The sequence below is a fragment of the Vigna angularis genome, chromosome 5 (genome assembly GCF_016808095.1).
Source record: "Vigna angularis cultivar LongXiaoDou No.4 chromosome 5, ASM1680809v1, whole genome shotgun sequence".
Lineage (NCBI taxonomy): Eukaryota > Viridiplantae > Streptophyta > Magnoliopsida > Fabales > Fabaceae > Vigna > Vigna angularis.
In genome coordinates, this window is record NC_068974.1 from 36488016 (window position 1) to 36515762 (window position 27747).

The 27747-nt window shown below is 36.2% G+C and overlaps 2 protein-coding genes across 2 annotated transcripts; both read right to left on the reverse strand.

The window, feature by feature from the left end:
- Positions 1–402: 402 nt before the first annotated feature.
- LOC128196766 (uncharacterized) lies at positions 403–1104 on the reverse strand. Its single transcript, XM_052878356.1, has 2 exons — positions 742–1104; positions 403–654 (listed from the first exon to the last, which is right to left on the reverse strand). The coding sequence occupies exons 1-2, from the start codon at positions 892–894 to the stop codon at positions 541–543; spliced, it is 267 nt and encodes an 88-aa protein (XP_052734316.1). The 5' UTR covers positions 895–1104; the 3' UTR covers positions 403–540.
- A 16611-nt stretch (positions 1105–17715) lies between these two features.
- LOC108339641 (FT-interacting protein 3) lies at positions 17716–25494 on the reverse strand. Its single transcript, XM_052878498.1, has 3 exons — positions 24260–25494; position 24010; positions 17716–19036 (listed from the first exon to the last, which is right to left on the reverse strand). Exons 1-3 carry the CDS (start codon positions 25492–25494, stop codon positions 17948–17950), a joined length of 2325 nt encoding a protein of 774 aa, XP_052734458.1. The 3' UTR covers positions 17716–17947.
- Between the last annotated feature and the right edge of the window lie 2253 nt (positions 25495–27747).

Consider the following 27747-nt stretch of genomic DNA (forward strand, 5'->3'; position numbering starts at 1 on the left):
TACCACCAATTTGCTATGCAAATTGCAGGAGCTCTTTGCATTTTTTCCTGTAAAAGGCAACAAATGGTTCCACTTTCTGGTCCAGTTGTTTTGTCTTCTTGGAAGGGTGTAAGAAATAATGACCAATATGGCCGGCCAACACCACACATAAAAGATGAACAGAATGGAAAACAAAAAAGGGTTGCAAAAAGATTAACAAATATATCGATCCCAATTGAGTATAACCGTTTCTGATTATATACAAAAGTAAGCACATTGCAGAGGATATATATATATATATATATATATATATATATATATATATATATATATATATATATATATATATATATATATATATATATATATATATATATATATATATATATATATATATATATATATATATATGTATGGCTCGTACATCAAAACCATAAGCACTTAATTCATGATACGACATTGAACCATTGATGGAAATATAAGATAAAAAGAAAAGGTGGAATAAGCAGGAACCTAACATGTACTAAAATGTATATTGGAGAGTTTTTCAAGGAAGGTAACTCAATGGCCTATAGGGTGATTATTGTGATGAAGAGGATCAGGTCCCGTTGGAACTTCTCTTGCCGAGTCTTCAACCATGCCAGTAGAAGCAGCTTCATTCCCGAATCTTTCAACCTAAAAGAAAAATCCCATGTTACCAACATAAAAAAAAAAAAAACTAAATAGCTTGTAACGATTTTGTTTGCATTATCATATATATACCTGTGTGTTTGCTTGAGACTTAACAGAGCCAAAAACAACCTTAAGGAAATGAAGAGTGGTTTTCTTGAACTCGGTAGAAGTAGAGGATTGAACAAATGGTAGTGAAACAAGGAAAATGAAGAAAACAAGGTTTAGAGGTTTCTTGATGGCCATTGTGTTGGAGGAGTAGAGATAGAGATGGAAGCCCAAAGCAGAGAGGAATGATATAATAAAGAACCCTTAATTTTTTTGTAATTTGTTTTTTTTTTCCACTTTCTCTTGCTTTCTTCCTTGGTTTCTGGCCAGAAATGAGGAAGCTTTTCGAAAACCCTTCCAAGGAAATTGATGGGTAATAGTGTTTGTTTGAGTGATTTGAAACGAATTTGACAGGGTGGGGTGTGTGAGAACGAAGAAGAGTGAATAGTAAGGAAAAGAAAAAAGGAAAGAGAAAAAGACAAGGAGAGGGGTAAAGTGGGGAAGGTGAGACAGCGACAGTGTGACGCGCACACTATTCCGAGGTAACAAGACGTTTGAGGGAACGGCACGTGTCAAGGTGGACATCGTCGTAGGTATGTTGGCGGCGTCGTTGTCGGGACACGTGGCTCTTAATTATTGGTGGCAAGCAAGAAAAATCGCGTAAAGAAAAGGTGGTGACATGGGCCATCCAATCATTTTGGGTGGGGCCACTTCGTGACTCTGCTGCCGTGCCATGCTTGTCATGCAACCGCCAAGATAGGCCGTTTCATGTCCATGTCTTTTCTTTTCAAAGAGTGATTTTAATTCTGCGACGATACAAACACCCTATTTTGTATTAAATATTTATATTTATTTAACATTGAGGGATGTAAATAAAAATGTTTCCTTTTTTTTTAATTTAGGTCTGATTTAAGATGGGTCTCTCTGAAATGCACGTTGATAAATCTCCATATCCAAACGGTAGTAATTGGACTTTCTTTAACAATTTTAGTTTTTGGTCTTAGTATGGTAAAGCATTACGGAAGCTTCTGTGGGAGAAACTAATATGATAAAGCCTACACTTACGAAGGATTTTTAAGGCCTATTTTTCTCCATGCCGCCTTATATGCAATTATCCTTGAAAATAGTCTGTTAGACAGGAAGCTTTCCATCTTTAACTTCATTAAACAAAGAATTTGGCGGAAAAAAAAAATTCTTTACGTTGTAAGATGTTACTTATGGTTGTCGGAGATGTTTTGTTAGTCTCACACGAGTTGATTGAGATTGAGTTAAAAAAAAAGACTAGTTCAATCAGTTTACTTTTTAACAAATCATAAATTTTGTAATTCTTTAGTAAATTAGATGAGTTAATTTTTAATGATATTTTTTATCTTTTAATTTATTTTACAAATTTATTGTAATATATTTCACTTAATATTATTATAAATTTTAAATATGTTTTCAGTACTTGATATGATATAAAATTGAAATTAGTTTTTTTATTGGTGTATTTTATTCTTCAAATTTTAAAAATGAATTATTATAATTTTTTTAATTTAACAAAGTTTAGTATGACATTTGAATAAAAAACTATTCAAATATTAGTTTAAAACATCACTTAATATGTCTAAAAGAAATTTTACGTAGTTGGTTATAAAAATTATATATATTCATTTTAAAATTTGAAGACCAAATTATATCAAGTTTGAAACATAGGCAAATTTTAATTTTGTATATAAGTATAAGGATTACAAATATATTTAATTCTCATTATATATATTTAAAAATTATAGTATTAACCTACATAGTTTAAACAAATAAATTAAATATTAAAGCTATTTAAATATCATTGAACAATATTTTAGTTTTATAAAAAAACAAATTATCTACCTACATATCTAGAAGTAAAAAATAATTATAATAAAAAATACTTATAAAAAACCATAAAAAGTAATAAAAAACTATTATTGGTAGGTTACACGTCAATGTGACATGAACTCATTTAACCCATATATTTTAACCTACATTTAAAAAAGTTATATTTTTTCAAGTTAATTCAACTCAAGTATATGATGAACTAAAATTATTCACAAGTTGGAAACCATTTTTACATATCTATAATTAGACGTTGTTGTTGTGATGGTCATTTCAACTTATACAATGGCATTATCTCTTTTCCATCACCAGTGAAAAAATTGAGAAAATGTCTAATATTACTATGGTATAAATTTAAGGAAAATAATTAATTTTTTCATCAAAACTAAAATATTAATTAATATGTTGTTTGAGTAGAAAATTTAAAAAGTATTCAAAATAGTTATAATCATTTTTTTTAAGAATTTTCAAATTTATGTTTTTTTAATATTATCTTGTAAACTTGATTTTGATCGATGGTTTGACAAAGACTCGGAAACATTACAGGTTAGGCTGAGGTTTTTAGTGACATAATCTCAATATTATTTTTTGATAAATGTTAGCAAGTGTTTCTTTTATGAATCTCGATTGTGTTTATTTGTAGGTAGACATCATTCGAGCTCTTGTTGATATTAAACCAAAATTATTTTCAAATCAATGTCGTCAGTCACAATGTTTTTAGCTTATATTAATTAGATTTTCTATACCAATAATATTCCTCACTCGATAACATTTTCTTAGCTGATATGGAAGATATATTCCTTGACAAGTGCAAACTAGTTTTTTTAATGACATTTTTCATAGTTATGTTTTTGTTAATGTCTACAGTGATTATATTTTTTTATCATCGATATTAATGTTATTTTTTGTTAATAATTTATTAGGATTTTTTCTAGTGTTAATGGGGAAAGCTTTTGAAAAATATAAAATCTGATTTTCTTTTTTCAACTTCGTCATGGAGAATTTTCAGCCAACATTGATAGAAAAGTAAAAACAAGGTACGAGATACAAATACAGGCGAAATTCAAGTAGAATTTCACGGTATGATCGATGCATATTATTCTAATTGATTATTGAAAGAGTGCAGAAATGAGTAGAAATATTTGTCAGCTTGATCTAATGATTTCTTCTTTCATGGCAAGTGATAAAGAAGCAAGATTGCTGCCATTCTGTAATTGCACACCTGGCATGGCCACAGCTCTACTCCCTACAAAACCATCTTCTCCTATTCTGATCTCTCCAAATTTCACCATTGCTCCTTCACCTTCATACACGTGTCCAAACAGCAAGGCTTCTCTTCCTACAGAACCTCCTCTCTCAATCTTCACCATTTCTGGGTTCAATAAGGCTCCCATGCTATCTACGTAAACATCATCTTCCATATTAACATCTGCACCCATCAACTTCATCCACACCACAAGCCAAAATGACCCACTTGTCATGTCCATAAAATACTCTCCAACTAAGCTTCTAATGGCCTGCCATGTGCTGTCCAATGTGATTCTTTGACTCCATATATCCACTCTTTCACCTGGTTTCTTCCTTCCCACAAGAACCCATTTCGCTATCACACATGCCAATGATGCTAAGGCTCCTGACTGAACCCAAAACAATGGGAGCAACCAATATATTTGAAGTTTCTTGTCACTCTTTAGGTAAACAACATAGTTCAAGGGAGCAAAGACTGCCAAACCTAACACCATATGAGGTAACACTGTTTTTAGCAATGGCTGAGTGAAGAGTGCTGAGAACGTCTGAAACCATGTTCTGGTCAGTGTCAATTTCTGTGAGTCATTTTTATGGTGTTCTGCAGCCAAATCAACAACTCTTTGTTTGCTTATGTTGTCCATATCTTGTATCCATTCATCACAAGCATTCTTCACTATGACAGCTTGGGATTTTGATCCAACGTAGACACCACCCTCTTGGAGTGTAGAATTCATTTTAGCAACTGAAAGTGCACCGAGAATGACATTCTTTTGGACTAGAGAACCAGGTAGGACTACACTTTGACTCCCAATAACCGAATTGTCCTGAATCTCAATTTTTCCACTGACAAATCCACTTGAAGAATGGAAACCTGTAATTATCCGGCTAAAATCTCCAAGATGGACGCCGGAACCTATTGACATTAACTCTGGATATGAAACTGAGTTGATGGCTCTGATGGAACAATGCTTACCAATTTTGGCACCCAAAAGGCGTAGATATATGCAGAAGGCTTCTGTTCCTGAGAGAAGCTTTGCACATCTAAGATGGCAGGAAGTTGTCAGTTGACATTGAAGCCATGTTTTAAATTGTGTCTGGTTTTGACTGGTTTTGAGGAGACGAGTAAAAGAAATGGTGAGAATGATGAGAATGAAACCATGAAGCAAATAGGCGCTGGTAAATGAAATGGCAAAGGTGATTGGGTTTGACGAGACTTCAGAAAACATGGTAGCATATGCAGCCATTGTAAACGGGATCCAATGGAAGGCCCCACCTATGCAAACAAAGGAAAAGTGTTGGGGTGATAGAGGTTGGTTGGAGAACCTAGTATACAAGAAGTAGGAAATGACCGCAGCAAGGGAGCTGAGAAAGCCAACAAGATATATTCCCATAAAGTGGTAGATAATATCACATTGAGTTTTTCTGGTATTAACAGAGAGCTCTGTTTTCTGAAATAAAAAATAAAAGGTATTAGTTAATGGTTCTAGCTTCACTTGACTTTGAGCTCACTCCATAATCAGAGAAAAATACTAGGCAGAGGATGTCACATTAAAATAATGACCTAAAAATATATCTTCAGAATATATAAAATAATTTTATAAGCATTTCTTACTTGTACATAACATACCTTAATGCCATTATCAAGCTTTGCAGGTTTGAACACATGTTGGTCTGGTCCAACCTTTTGCAAGGCCTGTATCTCAGCACCTTCTTCAATGACACTTCCCTTTTGGATAACTGCATAAGGTCCAATAGAAGAACATTTGCCAATCCTAATAGGATGGAAACATAAAATTCCATTCTTTACCTCGTGGCTTTGAACCAAAACACCTTCAGCCATGATAACTTCATCTCCAATTGACACCAAAGATGGGTCTGTGATGTCAACCGTGTCAAGTAAAACTGATGATCCGATCCTTGCGCCCAGCATCTCAAACCAGCATTTCAGAAACACTGTTCCTCTGAGGTGTACCGCCAGAACTCTAGAAGAAATTTCTTGGGCCTTATACAGTGTCCACCACTTGACAAAATCCATTGAATGTATGGAAATTTCAGAGGTAGGGTCATAGTTTGGCCCCAAGAAAGAGCTTCCAAATAATGATATGCAAATGCAAGTAGAAGCCATGCAAAGAATCCATGCAACAGGTGCAAAAGTCAGGGAAACTAAGTAATGTAACCAGGGAAATCCATCTATCCATTTACTGGCACTTAAGATGAAATTTTGATAAGTAGTGACGGATAGATATGCAGGAGACACCAGAATGATAGAAATATAAATAAGGGATAGAAGTTGAAGTACACGGATACCAAACTGCCGAGACTTGGATACCTCCACAATCAATTCAGTGGAACCAGTCTGAGCTTCTGGAACATTGGATGAATTGCTAGTAAGTTGAGGCTGAGACTTTGATAGAAGATCTTCACAGAAGTTAGCCAATTCTAGAATGCAGGATGCAGTGAAAACATCTATGGCTGAAATCGGAGTTGCTAAGAAATCTGAGAGTTTTTGAGTTGCTTTAACCACACCAATTGAGTCAATTCCATATGAGGTCAAGTTGTCTGTGATTGAGATGTTGTTGATTGAGATTCCAGTCTGCTCAGATATTAGCCCTTTCAAGAACTCTACAATTTCATTCTTACTGATCCTTTTCCTTGGTGCAAGTGGCCCCGGTGTTTTTCCTTCTCTCAAAATTCCTGTAGTAAACGAACTTAACAATGACTTCTTTCTCAAAACAGGTGTTGGACCTATTGGTATCAAGCTCAGTGTTTCATCACTGAACTGTTTGACACATTCAAACCTCTTGATTTTTCCTGATGTTGTTTTGCTGATGGTTCTGGGCTTGACCAACTTGATGGAAGCAACATTGATTCCATGTTCTTCCACCACACGAGTCTTAATTTTCTCAATCACATCTTTGGTGACTGGCTTACCATCCCTTACTTCTGCAATCACGACCAAGCCTACCTGATCAGAGCCATCTGGGGTGGAAATCCCCTTTGCTGATAAAATTTCCTCAGGAACTCCAATGACAGCACAGCAACCAGGACGAAGAATGTCAGACGAGGTCTCAACTGTCTTCTCAACATCCGCTGAGTAAATATTTCTTCCAGCAACAATGATAAGATCTTTGATTCTTCCAGTGATGAATAATTTCTGATCAATTATTCGTCCCAAGTCTCCAGTTCTTGTGTAGCTGCGTCCAGGAAGGTTTTGAAGTTCATTCCTGAAAGTTTTTAGACTCAATTCTTCCCTTCCCCAGTATCCTATTCCTGCACTTGGACTACTAATCCAGATTTCTCCCTCCTTTCCATATTCATCAAGCTCTTCAAGAGTTTCTGGATTAACTATTCTAATGTCAATATCTGCATCCTCATGATTAACATAACCACAGCAAACTCTTTCTTGCCAATCAACAATGATTGGCTTACCTTCTCCATATGCACAACAGACAAACACACAATTTTCTGCTAAACCATATCCAGGCGCCATCACCTTTTCAGATAAGCCAAACGGACTGGTTAGCTCAACAAATCTTTTCAGGGTCTTCGGTCTCACTGGTTCAGCAGCAACCATAAGAAAAGTCAAGGATGAAAGGTCTAAATTATGAAGCTTATCGTTGTGAGACTCCAATCTTCGAATCACTAACTCAAAGGCAAAGTTGGGGCCAGCACTATGAGTTGCTCGGTACTTGCTCATAACTTCAAGCCATAAGAGCGGTTTCTTGATAAATGTCATTGGCGAAAATAATACTGCAGAAGCACCACTAACAAGAGATGTAAAAAGTCCTCCAATCAGTCCCATGTCATGATACTGAGGAAGCCAGCTTACTAGCATTGTCCTTGAGGTGCTCTTGTACCTTCTTCGCATCAACTTTACATTGTGAATTAGCCCACCATGAGTGATCATGACTCCTTTAGCATCACAAGTTGAACCTGAGGTAAACTGCAAGAAACATATGTCACCAGGCTCAGGTTCACCTTGTTCATCAAGATGTTCCAAGACCTGACTTTTGGACTTCTTGACCCATGTATCAGTGTGCAACCATGGGAGATTCGGCCACCGAGCCAAAGATTTCTCATTTTTTCCAACGAATGAGATTAAATTTTTCAATGAACCTGCACGGACTGCTGAGTGATAAGCAACTGTTGATAAAATTGCCACAATGCTACATGACTTAGCAATATTTTCAATTTGCTTTAGTGCTTGTCCATTTCTTTGCATGGGATCTGGAGGAAGAATTGGAACTGGTATGACTTTAGCTCTTAGGCATCCAAAGAAGGCATCAATAAAATCCAAACCGGGGACATAGACCAGGAGAACCTTGTCACCTGGCTTTATAACCGGCTTTTGGTTTGTTACAAGCTTATGAGCAATGCAAGAAGAATTAAAATACAGTTCTCCGTAGGTCCTGCGCCACACTGGAGTCCCTTCTTCATTAATCCAAGAATACAGAATCCTGTTTTGAGTGATTGGATGAGTTGCCCAGTGCTTTAAGTAGCTATTCAAAGTAGGCAAATTAGGAAATTGCACTTCTTCCAATTCACCTAATTCTTTAGGATTCTTTTTCTGGGACTCAGTTTGCAAGGGAAACAAATTCTGCAGAAAACATACTTTGTATGAAGTGCAGGCCTATTTGGAAAACATATCATCTAAGTTCAACAAAATCTAGACTTTTCTGTTGGATAAACATAAATTACGGTTCATTGATTTCACTTTTAAGTCTTATTTTTTATTCCTATTACTGGTTTTAGCTTTACAGATTTAGTTTCTGTTAGTGTTTTTAACTCTACAGATTTGGTTCCTGTCACTGTTTTTATAATAGTCCCATTAGGGTTATTGTTTTTATTCCTGGTTATTTAAGGCCTGCGACATTCTTCAATATCAGTGTGTGTGTGTCGTGTTTTCTATTTTACAAATTGGTACCAGAGTTTTATGTCCTGAGTGTTTGAGTGAGAGAAAAGAGAGAGAGAGAGAGTGAAACAATGTGCTTGAGTGCTTAAGAGAAAGATAGAGTGAGTGAGATGACAAATCTAGTAAACGATATGTCCCTACTATAATTGTCGGAAAAAGTCAATTATGATAATTGGAGTCTGCAGACGAAGGCTCTTCTTAGATCCCAAGACGTGTGGGAGGTAATAGAGAATGCATACCAAGAACAAGTGGAGGATGAGGAGTAGACAGTGGCCCAGATTATGTGTTGAGAAAGATGCTAGTAAAAGACAAATCGAATTTTCACCTATTGTATAGAGCAGTGGACGAATCAGGCTTTGAGAAGATAACAAAAACTGCATCTTCAAGAAAAGCGTAGGACATCTTGGAGATTGCGTACAGAGGGGACAATCATGTTAGACAAGTCCGACTTCAAACTCTCATGGGTGAGTTTGAAAACTTGAAGATGGAGGACAAAGAACGAGTGACCAAGCTCTATACTTAAAGAAGCAAAAAGGAGATTTTTTGATCGTCTACCTATACATAGATGACTTGATCTTCATGGGAAGTAAAGCCGAGCGGGTAAGAAAATTTCAGAACGTAATGAAAAGAGAGTTTCAGATGATCGATCTAGGTGTCATGAAGTACTTTTTGGGTTTGGAGGTGGACCAAAGCACGAGAGACATTTATGTATCCCAAAAGAGATATGCTGAGGGGATATTATAGAAGTCGAAGATGATGAAGTGCAATCCGGTTTCTGCTCTCATGGAACACAACACAAAGTTATCCAAACACGAAGATGGGGATCAAGTCGATGCAAGCAGGTATCGAAGTTTAATTGGAAGTTTGATTTCTTGATGTGCTACGAGTGATGGACCCTTGAATGGAGTCTAGGCTTGGGCCCAAGTTATCAAGATCTGATGCTAAGCGTGGAAATCACAAGTTACCTTATGGAGGAGCCAAGGTATTTTCATTGGAAAGTGCTGAAATGGGTACTAAGGTACGTGAAAGGAACTGTTTTATACTAAGTTGGACAATTACCGGCTTAATGGATACTCGGATAGTGACTGGTGTGGAGACATGGGTGACCAGAAGAGCACCTCAAGCTATGTCTTCTTTATGGAGAACACGACTTTCACTTATTTCTAAAGAAACAACCCATTGTAGCGCACCAAGTACGTGGCAACATCATGGAGTGTGCAGCATGCAGTCTAGCTTAGAAATCTACCTAGTAAACTGGAGATGAAGTAAGAAAAGAAGGTAGTGATTCGAGTAAATATCAGATTAACAATTGAGCTGGCCCAAAGTAGGGAACAAAGAGATGTTCATGAAACCATTGCCCACAACATTGTTTTAGGAATAGAGGTAGCTAATCAGGATGAAAGATAGAAGAATTTAAGTTTATGGGAAAATTTTGTTAGATAAACTTAAATTAGGATGTTTTTGTAATTTCATTGATTTCGTTTTGGGTTTAATGTCTCCTTAAGTCCCTATTTTTGTTCAGAATTTCAAATAGATCCCTTTCTTTTTCGGTGTCTCAATTGGGTTCTTATTTTCGTAAAATTAAAGTAATTAGAGGCCTTCCGTCAAATTGGACAAACGCCGTTTAAGTTTGGAGTACGTGGCATAGTCAATGTATTATTTTAAATAATGCGGCAGTTTATACATGATTAACGTGTATTTTATAATTTCTAAATTAAAAAATTAAGGGTAAATTGGGAAAAGGAAATTAAAGGCAGTGACTCTCTTTCTGCAATTGAGGAATGAAATTAGGGTTCGTGAGAGAAAGTTGAAGGAGGCGGAGCCGACGGAGGAGTTGAAGTTCGCCTTGGAGGATCTTCCAGCAAGCTGGTTCTCGAGGTCAGCGAGTGTTCTGAGATGTTGTTGCGGAAGAGCAGGATGAAGGAGGCGTGCTTGGAGGCGAGGAGGTTGAGGTAGAAGGTCTTGAGGAGTGTGTGGCAGGGGTCGGTGGTGCCCTGGAAGACGCAGATGTGGTAGCTGCTGGCGAAGGAGGTGGAAGGCATGAAACAACAATGTTACGCGGGTCGGCCATTGCAGCAAACACAACCCAACCACAGGAACGAATTGCCTCCCCTCTCAAGAGTAACGAAGCTCATCTCTAATCTCTCTTCCCGCCGCCGCAAGCTCATATGATCTCCTCTGTCGAGTTCACGACGGCGAGGCAAAGGCAAGGCGTCTCACGCTGACGACGTTGACAATCTCTCTGTGTTGTGCTAAAATTTTGTTATGGACGCCGCATCTCGTCCTCATCGCATTCATGCTCTGTTTGTCTGATAAAATGTTTTTCTTTCGAAAGAAGTAAAAAGTTGGGGTTTTGAATTTTTGTTGTGGTACTTGTAAATGTAATGGTATTGTTTGCTGAATGTCTTTGGTTGTTCTCTATAAGCATTTGGATGCTGATACGTGTTTTAATTATTTATTATCAATTATTTTTATTTAGTGTTCATGATAATGTTAGTTTGTTACGGGTGTTATAAATCGCAGACTATGTGATTGTGGTAGGTACAAAGTTTAATTTTTGAGAAGTTGGTTGTTCTTCGTTTCAGATTCTGGAAAAGTTTTTGGAGATGGAAGGTTTTCATGCCTAGACAGTAGAGAGTGAGTATTTAAAATATATATTTGTTGATCATCAAATCTTGAAGAGAATAGAGAACTTTTATACTCCTTTTTTATTAGTTGAATGATTCTAAAAGCTACTTTTTTTTTCTGCCATGGATGCGTGATTTGGTTACCGAAGAAGATGAAGGATAGCATTCCAGGAATAATTTGTTTACCGGAGAAGATGAAGGATAGTATTCCAGGAATAATGTTTGGTGCTGATAGTGTTTTGACAGTGTTTTTTGACCTTTCCATGTATTCTATGAAATAAGATGACCATTTTGTCCTCATTTAAATTTTATTTTCCCTTTTTCCACTCTATTTTTTAATTCAAAAATTAAAAAATTACACTTCACATACATTTTTAATGCCACATCATTTAAAAAGACACAGTCAGCATGTCACGTAACGTCCTAATTAACGCCATCTTCTCAATTTAACGGGACCTATTTGAGATTCTGGACGAACATACATTTTTAATGCCACATCATTTAAAAAGACACAGTCAGCATGTCACGTAACGTCCTAATTAACGCCATCTTCTCAATTTAACGGGACCTATTTGAGATTCTGGACGAAAATAAGGATATACATACACATTAAACCTTTCGTTTTGAGTCTTATTTTTTATTCTTATTAATGGTTTTAGCTTTAAAGATTTATTTTCTGTTACTCTTTTTAACTCTAGAAATTTAGTTTCTATTACTGTTTTTATACTCGCGTCATTAGGGTTACTACTTTATTCATGGTCCTAGGGCTATACAAGGCCTTTGGCATTCATGAATAATATACACAGAATTTCAGAGTTCAATATAAGTATGTGCCGTGTTTTCTATTCTACATTTTCAAATCATCGATTTGTAAGAACACATATAAATGACAAATTACCTTTGTGTAAGGAAATATTGGCAAATCATTGCTATGTGCAAAGTTCTTGCAGATCAGAGCCATGGCATAAGATGAATTTCTCTCTGTTAGCTCAAACGCCATGAGTCCACCTACATAGTAAGTATTTCTTGAACCTTGAAGCTTTGATTCCAACTTTTCATAAAACCCATCTTTCATATCTGTATTGAAGCTTCAGAATTTAGAGTTCCTTTGTGGCAAAAAGTATTGAACTCTCAAAAAAAACAAATCAAATAGACAAACAAATACCTTGGCTACCAACATGAGGAAAGTACATAAAGCGGCGTTGAAGAATGACATTCTCAACTTCTCCCCCCATGGCTTCTATTGTCTTGATCGCAAGCTCCGTGACTGCTTCTCCCTTAATATCAACAGAGTTTCCATAGGACCAGAATAAGAATATGTTAGTGCCAGCATAAAACTTTTGCATTGCAACTGGATGTCCTATTGTGCTGGGATCTTCCATATATTCACTAAAATAGTAAAATCCAACAGGCAAATGTTCTAGCCCGTTTATCTTTATAACAGTGGTGTAGTAGTCATTTGTCTCTACTTTGCTGAACAATTCCTTTTCAAGGTCACTTGCATCCATTACTTCTGTTTCACGCTCTGCCATAAGACTCGTTTAATCAGGTTTAAAGCTAGAGAAAATAGCACTACCTTACATAAATATGAAGCAGTAAGAATTTTACCTACCTATGCAAGTTGAAGGAAATGATCTGTAAGTTCTTCCATATTTTAATGGAAATGAGCCCGATATTATTATCTTATCAAATTCCAGAGTTTCAACTTCTTGATTTAAGCTCTTGGTCTTAACAGTTACACCATCAGAGTTCCTCCTGATTGCCAATACTTCAGTGTTACAACAAAGTTTTAAGGGAAGCGATTCAGCAATCTTCTGCCACAGACTTGTATATCCATTTTTGAATCGTCGAATTTTTCCAGCCATGGACGTTCTAGTAAATTCATGAAGGTAGGCATAAGGCATGTCTTGGGTAAATCCATATCCTGAAGCCGTGTAACCATAAGCTACAGATTTGGGAACAGATTTGAGTCCATGATGCTTAAGATATTCTGGAGTTAAGTCTGAAGCAATGTCACTAACAGCATGGACCCCAATACGATTACAATTCTTCACCTTTTCCTGCCAATATCACAAGGACAATCGATTGACCTCATACAATCAACTCATAGAACTTGGAAAAACAACCATTAGGTGTCTATGAAAGACTGAAAGTAGAGAGAAAAAACTAACTTGGATTTCCAATGTAAGTGTCATAACTGATACATAATCATCAGCAACTTTAGTATCTTGATATTTTCTATGATCAATGACAGCAAGCTTGTGGGAGTCCAATTCTTCTAGTTCAGAGGCTGTCTCTCTTGCCAAGTGAAAAATGACTGGAGCACTGTTTGCTGCAAGAACTTGCCCACCCAGATCATAAACTTTTCCTGCATAGACATTTTCTAGTGGTCAAAACCTATTGTCACTTTAATTAGTCAAGACTTAAGAGAGTGTAATCAAGATATACCTTCAATTTCTACTGATTCACACATGCCACCAACCGTATGATGTTTCTCCAAGACTGTGATGTTCTTATAACCAAGCCTGGCTAGTGCATAAGCTGCCGATAAGCCACTTGGACCAGCACCAACTATTCCAATTCTGGTGTGTTCTGGCAAGGAAGGGTGCAATTTGGAGAACTGGTCCTCTATTGGTCTGTCTAGATCCATCTAGTACGAATTTGAAACCAGAAACCAGTAAACCTATTGAGATCAAGTGAGAAACTCAGTCCAACTACTATAAACTTCAGTAATATTATTCATGCATGATCCAATTCGGGAGCAAGGTCCAACCCAACTAATACAGAAAGATAAATTTCATAAGCCAATGCTTGGAGGCTTTCTCGCTCGAAACACAGAATAAATAGTTAGTAGTTATGACTTAGCACACAGACCAATGTACTGATTTAACATGAAGTTCGTTGCTGTGATGTCATTAGTAACACAGAAATGGAATCCCAGATGCATCCTCCCTATAATAAATGCTATATAAGTACTAGATTCAGGAATAGGCTTTCAGCATTGGGCTACTATAGTGTGGTAGAACTCGAAATAGTCTGTTGGAGAACAATTCAAATTTCTAGAAGTCAAATCTTTCTGATGTTGTAGATATATTATTTAGACAAAGATTTAAAATTGAAAATGTGTGCTCAACATACTCATTCAGCATTTAGACTAGACTGGTAGAAAATTAAACTGAATGACGAAGAAACACCAAATGACGAGAAGTTTTCACAAGGAACTCGAGAAATAGTCCACACCAAAATAAATTCAGAAAAGACAAACTGTTGGTAGTCCTTTTCGTTGATCATTTGGCAACAGAAAAACATTTCACAATTAACTTTACCTCAGAGGTGAGAAGTATGCAGTTTAACGTCAATCTTCTGGAGGACTTCTTGGAGATTGTATGTAGCACTTGCTGTAATTACACTTCATTGTGAGAACAAAAACACAAACTAAGACAACACGTGCAAGAATCAAACACATTAACCCATGCAAAATTTTCAGAACCAATCTTGTCCACTGCAAACGTTTGAGCAATGTGCTTACAGAATCAGACATGAAGCAGAAAGGTTAACAAAATAAACTATCACGTACCTTAAGTGACCATGCAACACGTTTGGTCGTTAGCTGTACCAAGTGGATGCAAAAATGGGAAGCAAAGGAAGTTTAAGAGTGTTTGTGAGAGAAGGGTACGTAGCTCCAGTTCCACATACTCAACTGAAGTGGAAGCTGCCGAACTCGTTGTTATATATAAGTGTTAGCGTATAAACAATAGAGACAATTATGATGTGAAGGATAATTCAATATAGAATTAGAGGATATTCCAATTTGATTCTTCAGTATCATGTTAATTACGGCAACACTTGGGAGAATCCATCTGCATGCCAACAATTACAAATTACAATATGAACTTACTCGTCCATGCTCCTCAAATATCAGTTTTTTATAACTTACCAATAACAAAATTTTAGTCTTGTATCTTATTATTTACCAATTATAATGAACATCAGATAGATATATGATGGGTTGAGAAAGAGACAGACGAAAAATTACATTGAGTAGTGTTCATAATCGTATACATACACATATATACTTATATATATAAATATATATATATATATATATATATATATATATATATATATATATATATATATATATATATATATATATATATATATATATATATATATATATATATATATATATATATATATATATATATATATATATATATATATATATATATATATATATGAGTTGGTGATGTGGAATTATGCCTTACAAGATACGAATTTCTGCAGATTGCTAGTTGACTAGGGAGCACCATCGGATAACGGTGGAACTTCCAATGATTGTTGTTGGATTGGAGTGGACATTTTTTTTGCAATTTTATATACCATGTTGTTACTTGATGATTTTTTTTAAGGTTAGCGTAATGATATATGTTTATACAGCGTAAAAAGGAGTGTTTATTTAGTTATGTTAGTTGTGATTTACATTTTCTTGATTTCTTTTTCAGAAACCAAATTATTTATTTTGGAAGTTCTCTCTTCTCTTCACATCTTTCTCCTGAATCTGAAATTAATAACGAAAATTATTTATTATTTATTTTATCGTATGATTAACATGAAAGAAAGGGATCAATTATACACCCACGCATGTTTCTTACCATTTTTTTGGTAGAACTAGAAGAGATAAAGTGGGAAAATGGAATAAATGAAAAGAGCAATAATGATTTATATATAAAAAATACGTAGTTTGTTTAGATTATGGTGAGAATGAAAAAAAAATTAAAAAAAAGTGAAAAATGAGGTTATTTGAATTAAAAAGAAAGAGAGTAAAAGTAAAGAAAAGTGCAAAACGTTTATTTATTATTAATTTTTTAATTTAATTATTTATTTTATTATAATAAATAAATATTAATAAAAAGTAAACATATAATTAGTTATGTTGAAAATATAATCCATTGCTTTTTTTTATCAATATTTTTTACGATCAATTATGTTATTTTATTTTCACACAAATATTTTTTATGCAAATAAAATGAGGTATTAAATTTTATGTTTTTCAAATCATTATGTTTCAATTTTGTAATTTTCTCTTCTTTTCTTGGCTTGCTCCGTTTCCATCTTCAAATACATATAAATCTATAATGTATTTTGATTTTTAATAATCTTTAATTTGCACATTAGATTTTTTTTTTTAATTTCATGAATTCAATCTTCAAATTTTGAAAACATGTGAATGTTAGGAATACAAACGGGATTGTCATACAATGGATAAAAACTAAACTAAAAAGGTGAGCATCATATAAACACAAGCCCATTCTCTTAATAATTTTGTAGAAATAAATCCTCTCTCGAAAAGGAAAAAAAAAACATCACTGAGTTCATTACTTAAATTAGAGATATATGGATTATAAGAAAGGTAGAGGTAGGACCAAATAATGTTTCATTGAACTTCATCAATTGATCAAAATAATATGATTGATCTTTACAAATTTTCTATCAAATTTAAACTAAACCAAACTAATAAAAATATATTGGTTTAGATTGGATCGACCAGTAAAAAATTAAAAAAATTTAAATTTTTTTAAACTGTATTTTATTTTTAACTGACATCTAGATATGACTTTATTATGCCAATTTTTTTCGTAAAATATAACAATATGCATTTTGATATTTGTTCAAAGTTCACAAGCCAAATTTTTAGACATAAGGAACTAACATAGCATCTCCAGTGAATCAAATGTACCTAAATTTAAACATGCAAATTAATAGTAACAAACTTACTCGAGTGAATCAGTTTGTAGTCAAAATGTCGAAAATTTAATCCAAGATTGTTTAATTGAACGAAATTATGTACTAGGCACGTGTTGTGTATCAAATTGATACGAATTTTATTGCACAGGTAGATCTCGACGAACACAGCATTCTTATTTATTGCAATGTTTCTCGACCAAAAGTGATCTGTTTTTTGTCTTTTTGGTTTTGATTCGTTCTCATAATGAAAATGACTGTTGAAAACCTGTTAGCAGGTAAAATATATGATGATTTGTGTGGTAGGGTCTTCAAAAGTTTGGTGTAATGAAATATTAGATCCACACTATTGCTACCTTTCTCATGATAATGACATTTCTACAATAAACGAACAATTTCACGTAGTTTACTCGCAACAAAACAACAGAGATGTCATGTCATTTCAACATTTAGGTGATGCCACTTTACACAGGTAGGTCCTCTAGTACTCTTGCTTTATTGTTCATCAGTGTTCTAGTTTTCTATATTCCTCAATCAACTAAGAACTGATATTTTGAGATATTTGAAGTTTACTTAAGAATCTCTTCTAACAAGTATTTTTTTCATGAATAGTAACATAACATTAGCTGGTAGCATAAATGGTTAAGAGAATAATAAAAAGGGAAGGAGATAAAGCTAATCCGGAAATTTTTTCTTGGTTTGCAGAGGGAAATCAAGCTACCAGGACTATCTTATTCTAGTGACAGGTAAAAGTTGGCACATTGGTTAATTATTGAATGCAAATAAACATAACCGTAACATCATGAATATTCTCACTTTATGACCAAGTAGTGCATGAAAATTAAGGGAATTGAATCATCTGTGCTTACAGCATGCTGTCTGATCTAGCAGGCATCCTTCTGAAGAAGTTGAGTGGGACTGATGGAAGTCTCCTGCGGAATCTGGGGTGTCTAAGCATGTAGAAGCCAATGAGAAGTGACACAACTTGAAAGGGAGTAACATAGAGGACTATAGCAGCAATGAAACAGAATGTGACAAAGAGTGTGGTAGCCCTTGGATCTCTCCAGCTTAGCAGACTCTGGAACCTTTCTCCTTGTGTACCTAAGTCTCCTACAACACTTTGGACTCTCCCTGCAATGCTTCTTAAACGGTCATATCTCATCCTAACAATATCCGGTGACCGTGAAGTTGGGAATGAATCAAACTCTTCATCTAATTCATCAGGATGAGCAGCATCAGCATGAGACAGCCTGGTATCCATGTGTGGAGGGTGTCTAGGCCTCCATCTGAAGTTCCAGATTCCAATCAAGAACAGGTACAAGAAGATTGTGGGAAGTATTAGCTCAGGGTAAAGAACCAATATTATGAAAAGGACATGAATTAGAATGGTAGTGATGGGGTTTTTCCAGTTGCATATCTGATCAAACCGCCTCCCAAAGGCTATCAAACCACCTAGAACTTTCATTATCCTGAAGAAATTGGCTTTGCTCCTTCTCATACTCCACATATGCGAATCCACATCAAGCATGTATTCTACAACCTCTTTCCTTAGGGGTGGCTCAGCTCTGCTCAACCTCATTGATACAATCTGCATGGCCTGATGCCTCAGACTGTCCAACTGAATCACAGATAAAGGATGGATGTAGTGCATCTTCGGCAACAGAGGCTGGGAATACATGTACACCATATTGATGAAAGATGAGCTTGTGAACCTCACGGCCAATTGCACTTCTCCTGTTTTCTTCAAACCTGAAGTTTGAAGTACTAAAAGAGGATATGAATGCGTGTAAACTCTATCAGCTTCAAGTGTGGATAGCCTGATTCTCACCTTCCCTATCCTAGAATCCTTTGTTTCACTAGCTTTATCTCCTCCTCCTACACGACCATTGTCGAAGACTCCTATGGTAATAACAGTGCATGGATCAAACACTTCCCAAGTGTATTGCTCATTCCACTTTGTGTTGGGAAACAGCGGTACTTGTTCCCTCCTCTGTGAACCCCAAAATGGGCACTATGCGGAAGCGTAAAAAATGAAAGCGTAGGAAAAGAGAAAAATAATACTGGAAATTTTAACGTGGAAAATCCTCTCGGAAAAAACCACGGGACCTAGTCCAGAAAAATATCTCCACTATAAAAGTAGGATTACAGTGTTTCTCTCACTCTCTGAGGATCTCTCAATAAATCTCACCCTCTCGGATGGTATACAAAACTCTCACTTTCACACTCACAGTATCTTCTATTGTACTGTGTCTACACCTCTCGGTATTTCTCTCACACACAAAAAACTCTATTTCTCTCCTTCACCGTGGCTCTCTTTTCTTCACGGTGGTATTTTTCTTCTCTGTTGGTCTGTCCATCTTGCTGCCTTAGCTTCTCCATTTAAGAAGCAAAGAAGGTGCAAGAGTCCAAATTGAAGATTGGTGGCTTGGAGCATTTTACGGAAAAGCAAGGTGGGAGACAACTTCATTTTGGCTTCAACTTTCGGTGGAGTGGTAGAGAGAAAGTGGAGGGTCCCATTTTTGTTTTATTCCAACAAAACTCCCCCATAAAACAAAAAATGGGTCTTCCATCCCTTCTTGACTTAATTTAAAGGTACCAAGATACCAGTACCTTGGCAACAATCTTCAACCTTCTTGGTTGGTATTGACTTGGTCATCATGTCAGACCAATTCAAGTCTGTATGGATTTTCTCTATCTTCAATTTCTTCTCATCCAGCGCTTCTCGTATCCAGTGATACCGCACGTCGATATGCTTCGAGCGTGAATGGAACATGGGGTTCTTGGTTAGATGAATGGTACTTTGATTATCACAATTCACCACATAATCATCTTGATCATGTCCTAATTCACTTAGGAAATTCTTCATCCATAGCATCTCTTTAGAGGCTTCAGTCACCGCTACATACTCTGCTTCAGCAGTAGACAATGTCACACATTTTTGTAGCTTTGACTGCCAAGAAACAGCTCCCCCTGCAAAAGTAATCAGATAACCTGATGTTGACTTCCTTGAATCGACATCTCCAGCCATGTCTGAGTCTGAATATCCGATTAGCTTTAGATCTCCATTGCCAAAACACAAGCTTCTTTTGGCAGATCCTCTTAGATACCTTAGTATCCACTTAACAGCTTCCCAATGCTCCTTTCCTGGATTTGACAGGAATCTGCTCACAACTCCTACAGCATAGCCAATATCTGGCCTTGTACAAACCATTGCATACATAAGGCTACCCACGGCAGAAGAGTAGGGTACCTTGCTCATTTCTTCTTTTTCTTCTTCATTCTTTGGACATTGCGACTTGCTAAGTTTGAAATGTCCAGCAATTGGAACACGAGCAGATTTGGCATTGTGCATGTTGAACCTTTTGAGAATCTTCTCAATGTAATCTTCTTGAGATACCCATAGCATTCTTCTAGAACGATCTCTGGAGATTTTCATTCCAAGTATCTTCTTTACTGCACCCAGGTCTTTCATGGCAAAAGACTTGCTCAATGCCTTCTTGAGAGCAGCTATTTTAATTTTGTCCTTCCCTACAATCAACATATCATCAACATACAAGAGAAGTATGATGGACTCACCATTTTCATAATGCTTCACAAACACGCAGTGGTCTGCGGAGGTCTTCTTGAAATTATGTTGGATCATGAAGGAATCAAATTTCTTGTACCATTGTCTTGGAGCTTGCTTCAGACCATAGAGACTTTTCTTCAGACGACACACCAAGTGTTCTTTGCCTGGTTCTTCAAAACCCTCTGGTTGCTTCATGTAAATTTCTTCTTCTAGGTCTCCATGTAAGAATGCTGTTTTGACGTCCAGTTGTTCAATCTCCAGGTCTAGTGTTGTTGCTAGACCGAGAATTGCTCTAATGGATGTCATCTTCACCACTGGTGAGAATATTTCATCAAAGTCTATTCCTTTCTTCTGGTTGCACCCCTTCACGACAATTCGTGCTTTGTACCTTGGGCTTGGGTTGTTCTCTTCATTCTTGAGCTTGAACACCCATTTGTTTTGCAATGCTCTCCTTTCTTTTGGTAATTCTACCAAATCATAAGTCTGATTTTCCTTTAAGGATTGCATCTCCTCTTCCATGGCTTGCAACCATTTGTCTTTGTCTTTCGTCTCCATTGCTTCTACAAAGCTTTGAGGTTCACCTTCATCAGTAAAATTAACATATTCATCTGAAAAATACCTTCTTGACGGTTGCTTCTGCCTTGTTGATCGCCTCAATTGGGGTTCTTGCGGAGCATCCTCAATTGGTTGATCTTCTTCCGTCAGATTAGGTTGATCTGTTTCTTCAGCCATTTCATCAAGTTGTAACTCTGGTTCGGCTTGATGAGTCTCTCCCCCTGAGTTGTTCATTACAATAGGGCTTTGATCACTTATCAGCTTAAGTGTTGGTTTCTCCACTTTCTTGATGTCTTGGATTGTCTGATCTTCAAAGAACACCACATCTCTGCTTCGAACAATCTTTCTGTTTGCAGGATCCCATAATCTGAAACCAAATTCATCTCTTGGAGAACCAAGGTATATGCACTCTTTCGCCTTAGCATCGAGCTTTGCTCTTTCATCTTTCGGAATGTGAACTGATGCCTTACATCCGAAGACTTTCAAGTTGCGATATGAGGCCTTTTTACCGGACCATACTTCTTCTGGTATCTTACCGTTTAATGGTCTTGACGGTGATAAGTTGATCAAATCAGCTGCTGTCACCACTGCTTCCCCCCAGAATGACTTGGGAAGTTTTGCGTGAGACAACATGCTTCTGACCTTCTCGGCAATCGTTCTGTTGAATCTTTCAGCTACTCCATTCATCTGAGGTGTCTTGGGAGGTACTTTCTCATGTTTGATCCCATGAGTCTTGCAATAGTGCTCGAACGAACCTCTGTACTCTCCACCATTATCACTTCTCAAACATTTCAACTTTCTACCAGTTTCACGTTCAACTGAGGCGTGAAACTCTTTGAAGATTCGTAGAACTTCATCTTTTCTCTTCAATGGATAGACCCACAATTTTCTGGAGTGGTCATCAATGAAGGTAACAAAATATTGAGCACCACCAAGGGATTTTTCAGATGTTGAACAAACATCTGAGTGTACAAGATCCAAAATATGCTCTTTTCTTCTTCCACTTTCAGATCTACGGAAGGACACTCTACGCTGCTTACCTGCTAGGCAGTCTTCACATAATTCAAGTGGTTGTCCTTTTATACTCTGGAGATGATCTTTCGCAAGGATCTCTAATCCTTTCTCGCTCATGTGGCCCAGTCTTTTGTGCCACAACTCCTTACTTTCTTCTTGAGCAACATTCGTCTCTCCTTTGTATATTTTTCCTTGCATGCAGTACAAGGAGCCTTCCTTCTTGCCTCGAGCAACAATCATGCTTCCTTGACAGAGTTTCCATCTTCCATCGCTGAATTGGTTGTTCATTCCAGCATCATCTAATTTGCCAACTGAGATAAGGTTTAGACGTATCTCTGGTACATGTCTTACCTCCTTCAGCACAAGTTTGTTTCCATTTTCTGTCGTCAAAGTCACTTCTCCTATGCCCACAATTTTGCTTGTGACATGATTTCCCATCTTCACTGTTCCAAAATCTCCTTTTTGATAGGATGAGAAGAATTCCTCATGAGGAGTAACATGGAAAGATGCTCCGGTATCTACTATCCAAGTGCAATCATCGAAAGCAATATTTAGATAGTTTACCTCAGTGATAAGGAACACATTCTCATCATTTGATACCACCGCTGTTGTGGTCTTTTCCTCCAACTTCTTTTTGGGATCTACCACATTAGGGTGTATAGTTCCATTCTTCTGATCTCTTTTCAGGAATCTACATTCTTGCTTCTTGTGGCCATCTTTTCCACAATAAAAGCATGTTAAACCTTTGGAACGAGACTTGAATCTTCCTCGTGACTTTTCACGTTTTCCTTTGCTTCTGTTTTCACTCCTTCCTCTATTCTCAACAACATTGGCTTCTGAGTGACTACTCGATCCCCTTTCTTTCCTTCTGGATTCTTCATTCAGTAAACTGTCTGTGATGTTATCCAGACTGAGCTTTCCATCTGGTGCTGAGTTACTGAGAGTGACCACCAACGTGTCCCAACTCTCCGGTAGAGAACTAAGGAGTAGAAGAGCTTGTAGCTCGTCATCAATCTTCATATTCGCCTTCATTAATTGATTCACAATACCTTTGAAGGTGTTGAGGTGCTCGATCATATTCTGGTCGTCAGTGTACTCCAACTTTACGAGTCGTCTGACTAGGTGAGCTTTGTTCCTGGGAGTCTTCTTTTGAATCATTGATTCAAGCTTTGTCCATAACTCATACGCATTAGTATAAGTCGATACATGCTCAAAGAGACTTCTGTCGATGTATTTCCGAATCATAGCCACTGTTTTACGATTCAGAATCTCCCAGTCTTTTTCGGCCTTCCCTTCCGGAATTTCCGAATTTGTGATCGGCTCATACAAATCCTTGCAGTATAGATGATCTTCCATCATCGGCTTCCAGTAGGAATAATTATCCGCAGTTAGCTTGAACATGTCTCCTTCCATCTTGAGTTTCACAGGACCGTGACTTTTCGAACCGGTAGCTCTGATACCACTGTTGGGAAACAGCGGTACTTGTTCCCTCCTCTGTGAACCCCAAAATGGGCACTATGCGGAAGCGTAAAAAATGAAAGCGTAGGAAAAGAGAAAATTAACACTGGAAATTTTAACGTGGAAAATCCTCTCGGAAAAAACCACGGGACCTAGTCCAGAAAAATATCTCCACTATAAAAGTAGGATTACAGTGTTTCTCTCACTCTCTGAGGATCTCTCAATAAATCTCACCCTCTCGGATGGTATACAAAACTCTCACTTTCACACTCACAGTATCTTCTATTGTACTGTGTCTACACCTCTCGGTATTTCTCTCACACACAAAAAACTCTATTTCTCTCCTTCACCGTGGCTCTCTTTTCTTCACGGTGGTATTTTTCTTCTCTGTTGGTCTGTCCATCTTGCTGCCTTAGCTTCTCCATTTAAGAAGCAAAGAAGGTGCAAGAGTCCAAATTGAAGATTGGTGGCTTGGAGCATTTTACGGAAAAGCAAGGTGGGAGACAACTTCATTTTGGCTTCAACTTTCGGTGGAGTGGTAGAGAGAAAGTGGAGGGTCCCATTTTTGTTTTATTCCAACACTTTGGAGTGAAGCTATCCACAATAGTCCTAGTGCGGATCCACTTCTGGCCATATTTTGCCACACAATAAGCATCCGTGGTTCCTCTGCCATCTCTTGTCTTCATCGGCATAAGCCCTAGTGCACTTATAATCCCCACTTCTAGAATTCCAATGCTAGGCTTCCATAGCTGCTTAGCAGTTGGTCTAAGATCACTGCTGTAATGAGTTGACTCATCCAACACATGGAACCCACCATCCAAGCACACCCTCAAATGTATCTTGCTTGCGAATTTACTCTCCTTCTCCCCTTCAACAACCGCATGCTTCTCAAGATTAAACCACCTGCTGTTCACAGGCTTATGGTCCAGCCTCCGTTGCACAATCTGCAAATGGATCACACACCTTCCCAGAATCTCATCTTTGTTTGGTCCAACCCTGTCTTCCACGGTCAGAATCAAGGGATCCTCAAACGGCTCCGCAGCAACCAGCATCAAATCCTCGTTCGACATAGGACTTATGTTTTTACTTTGAGACACTCTTGTTCTCACAAACTTGCTCCCAAGATTAACCTTCACAAAAACTTCAGGATACCGGCTCTTGTCAATAGGAATCAAGTCCTGCGCTTCGATCACATTGACCCTGACATACCAGAGCTTGGGAGAGAGGTAAACTTTTGACCTTATGTTGGCAACAGCTTCGGAGCCAACCATGGCTGCATCAGAGTGCCAAGAATCAGGAAATGCCTCATCTGCTTGAGTCCCCATCCAAACTGCGAGCATTAATTCTCCTTTGGCCTTTACACCCTTGCGATCTTCCAGTCTGTACCACTGTGGAGCCAAAGGACTGTCTGGGGGAACACGTCTTGGGATCTCATTCAGATCAAACCACACCCTCCCCACAAAGTCATCTGAAATAACATCCTTATCTTTCACAATTACCTCCAACACCGAGGCTTGAATCCGGTCTTTTGAGAAGGCAAAGACCTGATTCCACTCAGGGTTCGACTTCTTCTCAAAATGCTTGGTCACTCCCTTGAAGTTTCCAAGCTTCACTTCGACGTAGGGATCGAGACTTCCAGTGACATCTTTTGCAGGTAAGTCCGTGGCTTTCACCACGCGAACATAGAGATACTGCATCTGTTCAACAAGGTCATAGGTGCATGATAGCTTGTCCCTTGTCACTGCTCCTGCCCCAATGTTGGGAGAGGTCTCCTTCAAGGCGAATTCATGGGAATGTGCAAGTGGTGCCCTCTGCATTTTCTTCTCAAGAGAGAGTTAAGAGTTAACTGCATCGATTTGAAACAAACATGGAAATTATGAACACATTGTTCGATCTTTTTTCGAATAGCAGATCTTGCTTTGGTGAACATCACAGGAGATGGAACATGCAGAAACACAGATAAACAGCAAGACAAGGACTTAAAGCAAAGTAAAGCAAAGCCAAAGAAAGAAACTGCAATTCATTTACCTGCTTCAATTACTCAAACAAACACAATTTGAAAATGAAAACGAAATGAACAAGTACTGCATGTGTTGTTTGAAGTTCTCGCATACCTCAAATGGCACTGGATGTGGGGAGCTTCCTTCCTCAAGGTGCAAGTACCGAATAGCTGCATTGAAGTTTGCGCCTATACGTAGAAAATACACCAAAATCTTACGAATATCTAACGCAGGTAGACACCCACGTACACATTGAACATGTCTAATAAGACTCACGTGGATACTTCAGATTATTTTAATAAAATATTATTTGTTAGGAAGTAATTAGATTTAATCTAAATTGTAAAGTTTATTTGTATGATAAATAATAATGAGTGGAAACCTCTTCATAGATTTTACTGTAGAAACTATAATGAAAAGTAATATCAGCATGAGACTAAATTTTTAATTGACCAACTTTAAAACATGAAGCACAAAGGCACATGCGAATATTCTGCTCGGTTATGGCACTCTGAAGAATGTTTTTCTTCTGAGAGAGGGACAAAACTTATAAACGTTATTAGATTTGAACTTTTTAAATAAGTTATATATAATATTTAGGTAATGTGTATGTTAATCTTCTTTTTTATATAATATATAACTCTCTTTTTTCAGTTCATTTTGATTTATATTCAGAATGTAGGATTTAAATTCATACCCGACTCCAATATTATTTAGAGAAAAATATAATAATAATAACAATATTTAAGTCAAATTATTTAAGAGATTTAATAGTATTTTTTAATATGTTTATCTTTCTAAATTTTCAATTTATGGAATTTCAACTTATATTTTTAATTTTCAACTTAATAAATTATGCACACGAGATTTTATTACATCTATTTTTTTCTTATAAACCATCAGTGTGTATAGTATCATATATTAAAAAAATTGAGGACGGGTCAAATTGGACTAAAGTAGAAATTGTTCATTCAAATAACACGAAAATATAATAATAAATGCAGTTCGTTTTTACTTTTCAAAATGGTAAATAGATAAATAAATTTCTTCCTTGACATGGTATACTTAACGTGAATTATAAATATTTTTCAGTTTGCTTATTATTTCTAATGAACTTTTCTGTAATATTATATTTTTAATTATAAATATTAAATATCTCTCATCTTCTTTCAGATAGGTGAAAATTCAATTATAAATTATAAGTAATGTCAAACAAAATAGTTTAGTTTCATACTAAATGTATTACCAAGTTGTTTATACATAAATACTGATATTAATTTTCTTCTCTTCTATGGGGACCATGATTAAGTAGATGATTATAAAAATACTCTGATAACAAATCAGGAATTTCTCTAATACAATGAATATAATGACATACAGGTAAACAATTTTACTTTCTAAGCAGTATATTTTTCAATACTTTTTTATTAGTCTTTTTTAATGGCCCTATATAATATAGATTGGGCTGTTTTTCTCTACACCTCTCACCATTTATATATGTACCTCCAAATTATCTTAAAATTCCAAAATTATTCTTATAATTCAAACTTCCATCTTTTATAATTCAAGACATTTTGAAATATGTTGAATTTTTTTTTTCAAAAAGCTTCATAAACTCTATTAAATAAGTTTTTTTAATAAATTTTGAAATTTGTTAAAGTATTTTTTTTTCAACAAATTTTAAAATTCGTTGAAAGATTTTTCAAAATTTTTAATAAGTTAAAATAATTTGTCTTTAACAAATTACGAAATTTATTAAGAGATTTTTTTTTAAGTTCAACAAATTTCAAAATTTATTAAAGAAAAAAAGTTTTCAACCTCTGAAATCCATTAAAAAAAAAATTTTAACAAATTTTAAAAAACAATTTTGAAATCCTTATTTTAAAAAATAGATAAAGAAAAGTTTGAAAGTGCATATGAAGAAACAACTACATATTAGGTCTAATCTAGATCTAGTTAGATTATCATGACCATAATTATTAATCACTATATTATTTTAATTAGGTCTTTACTTAGAATTAAAATAATTTATCGCAAAGAATAATATACCTCATAAAAAAATATAAATTT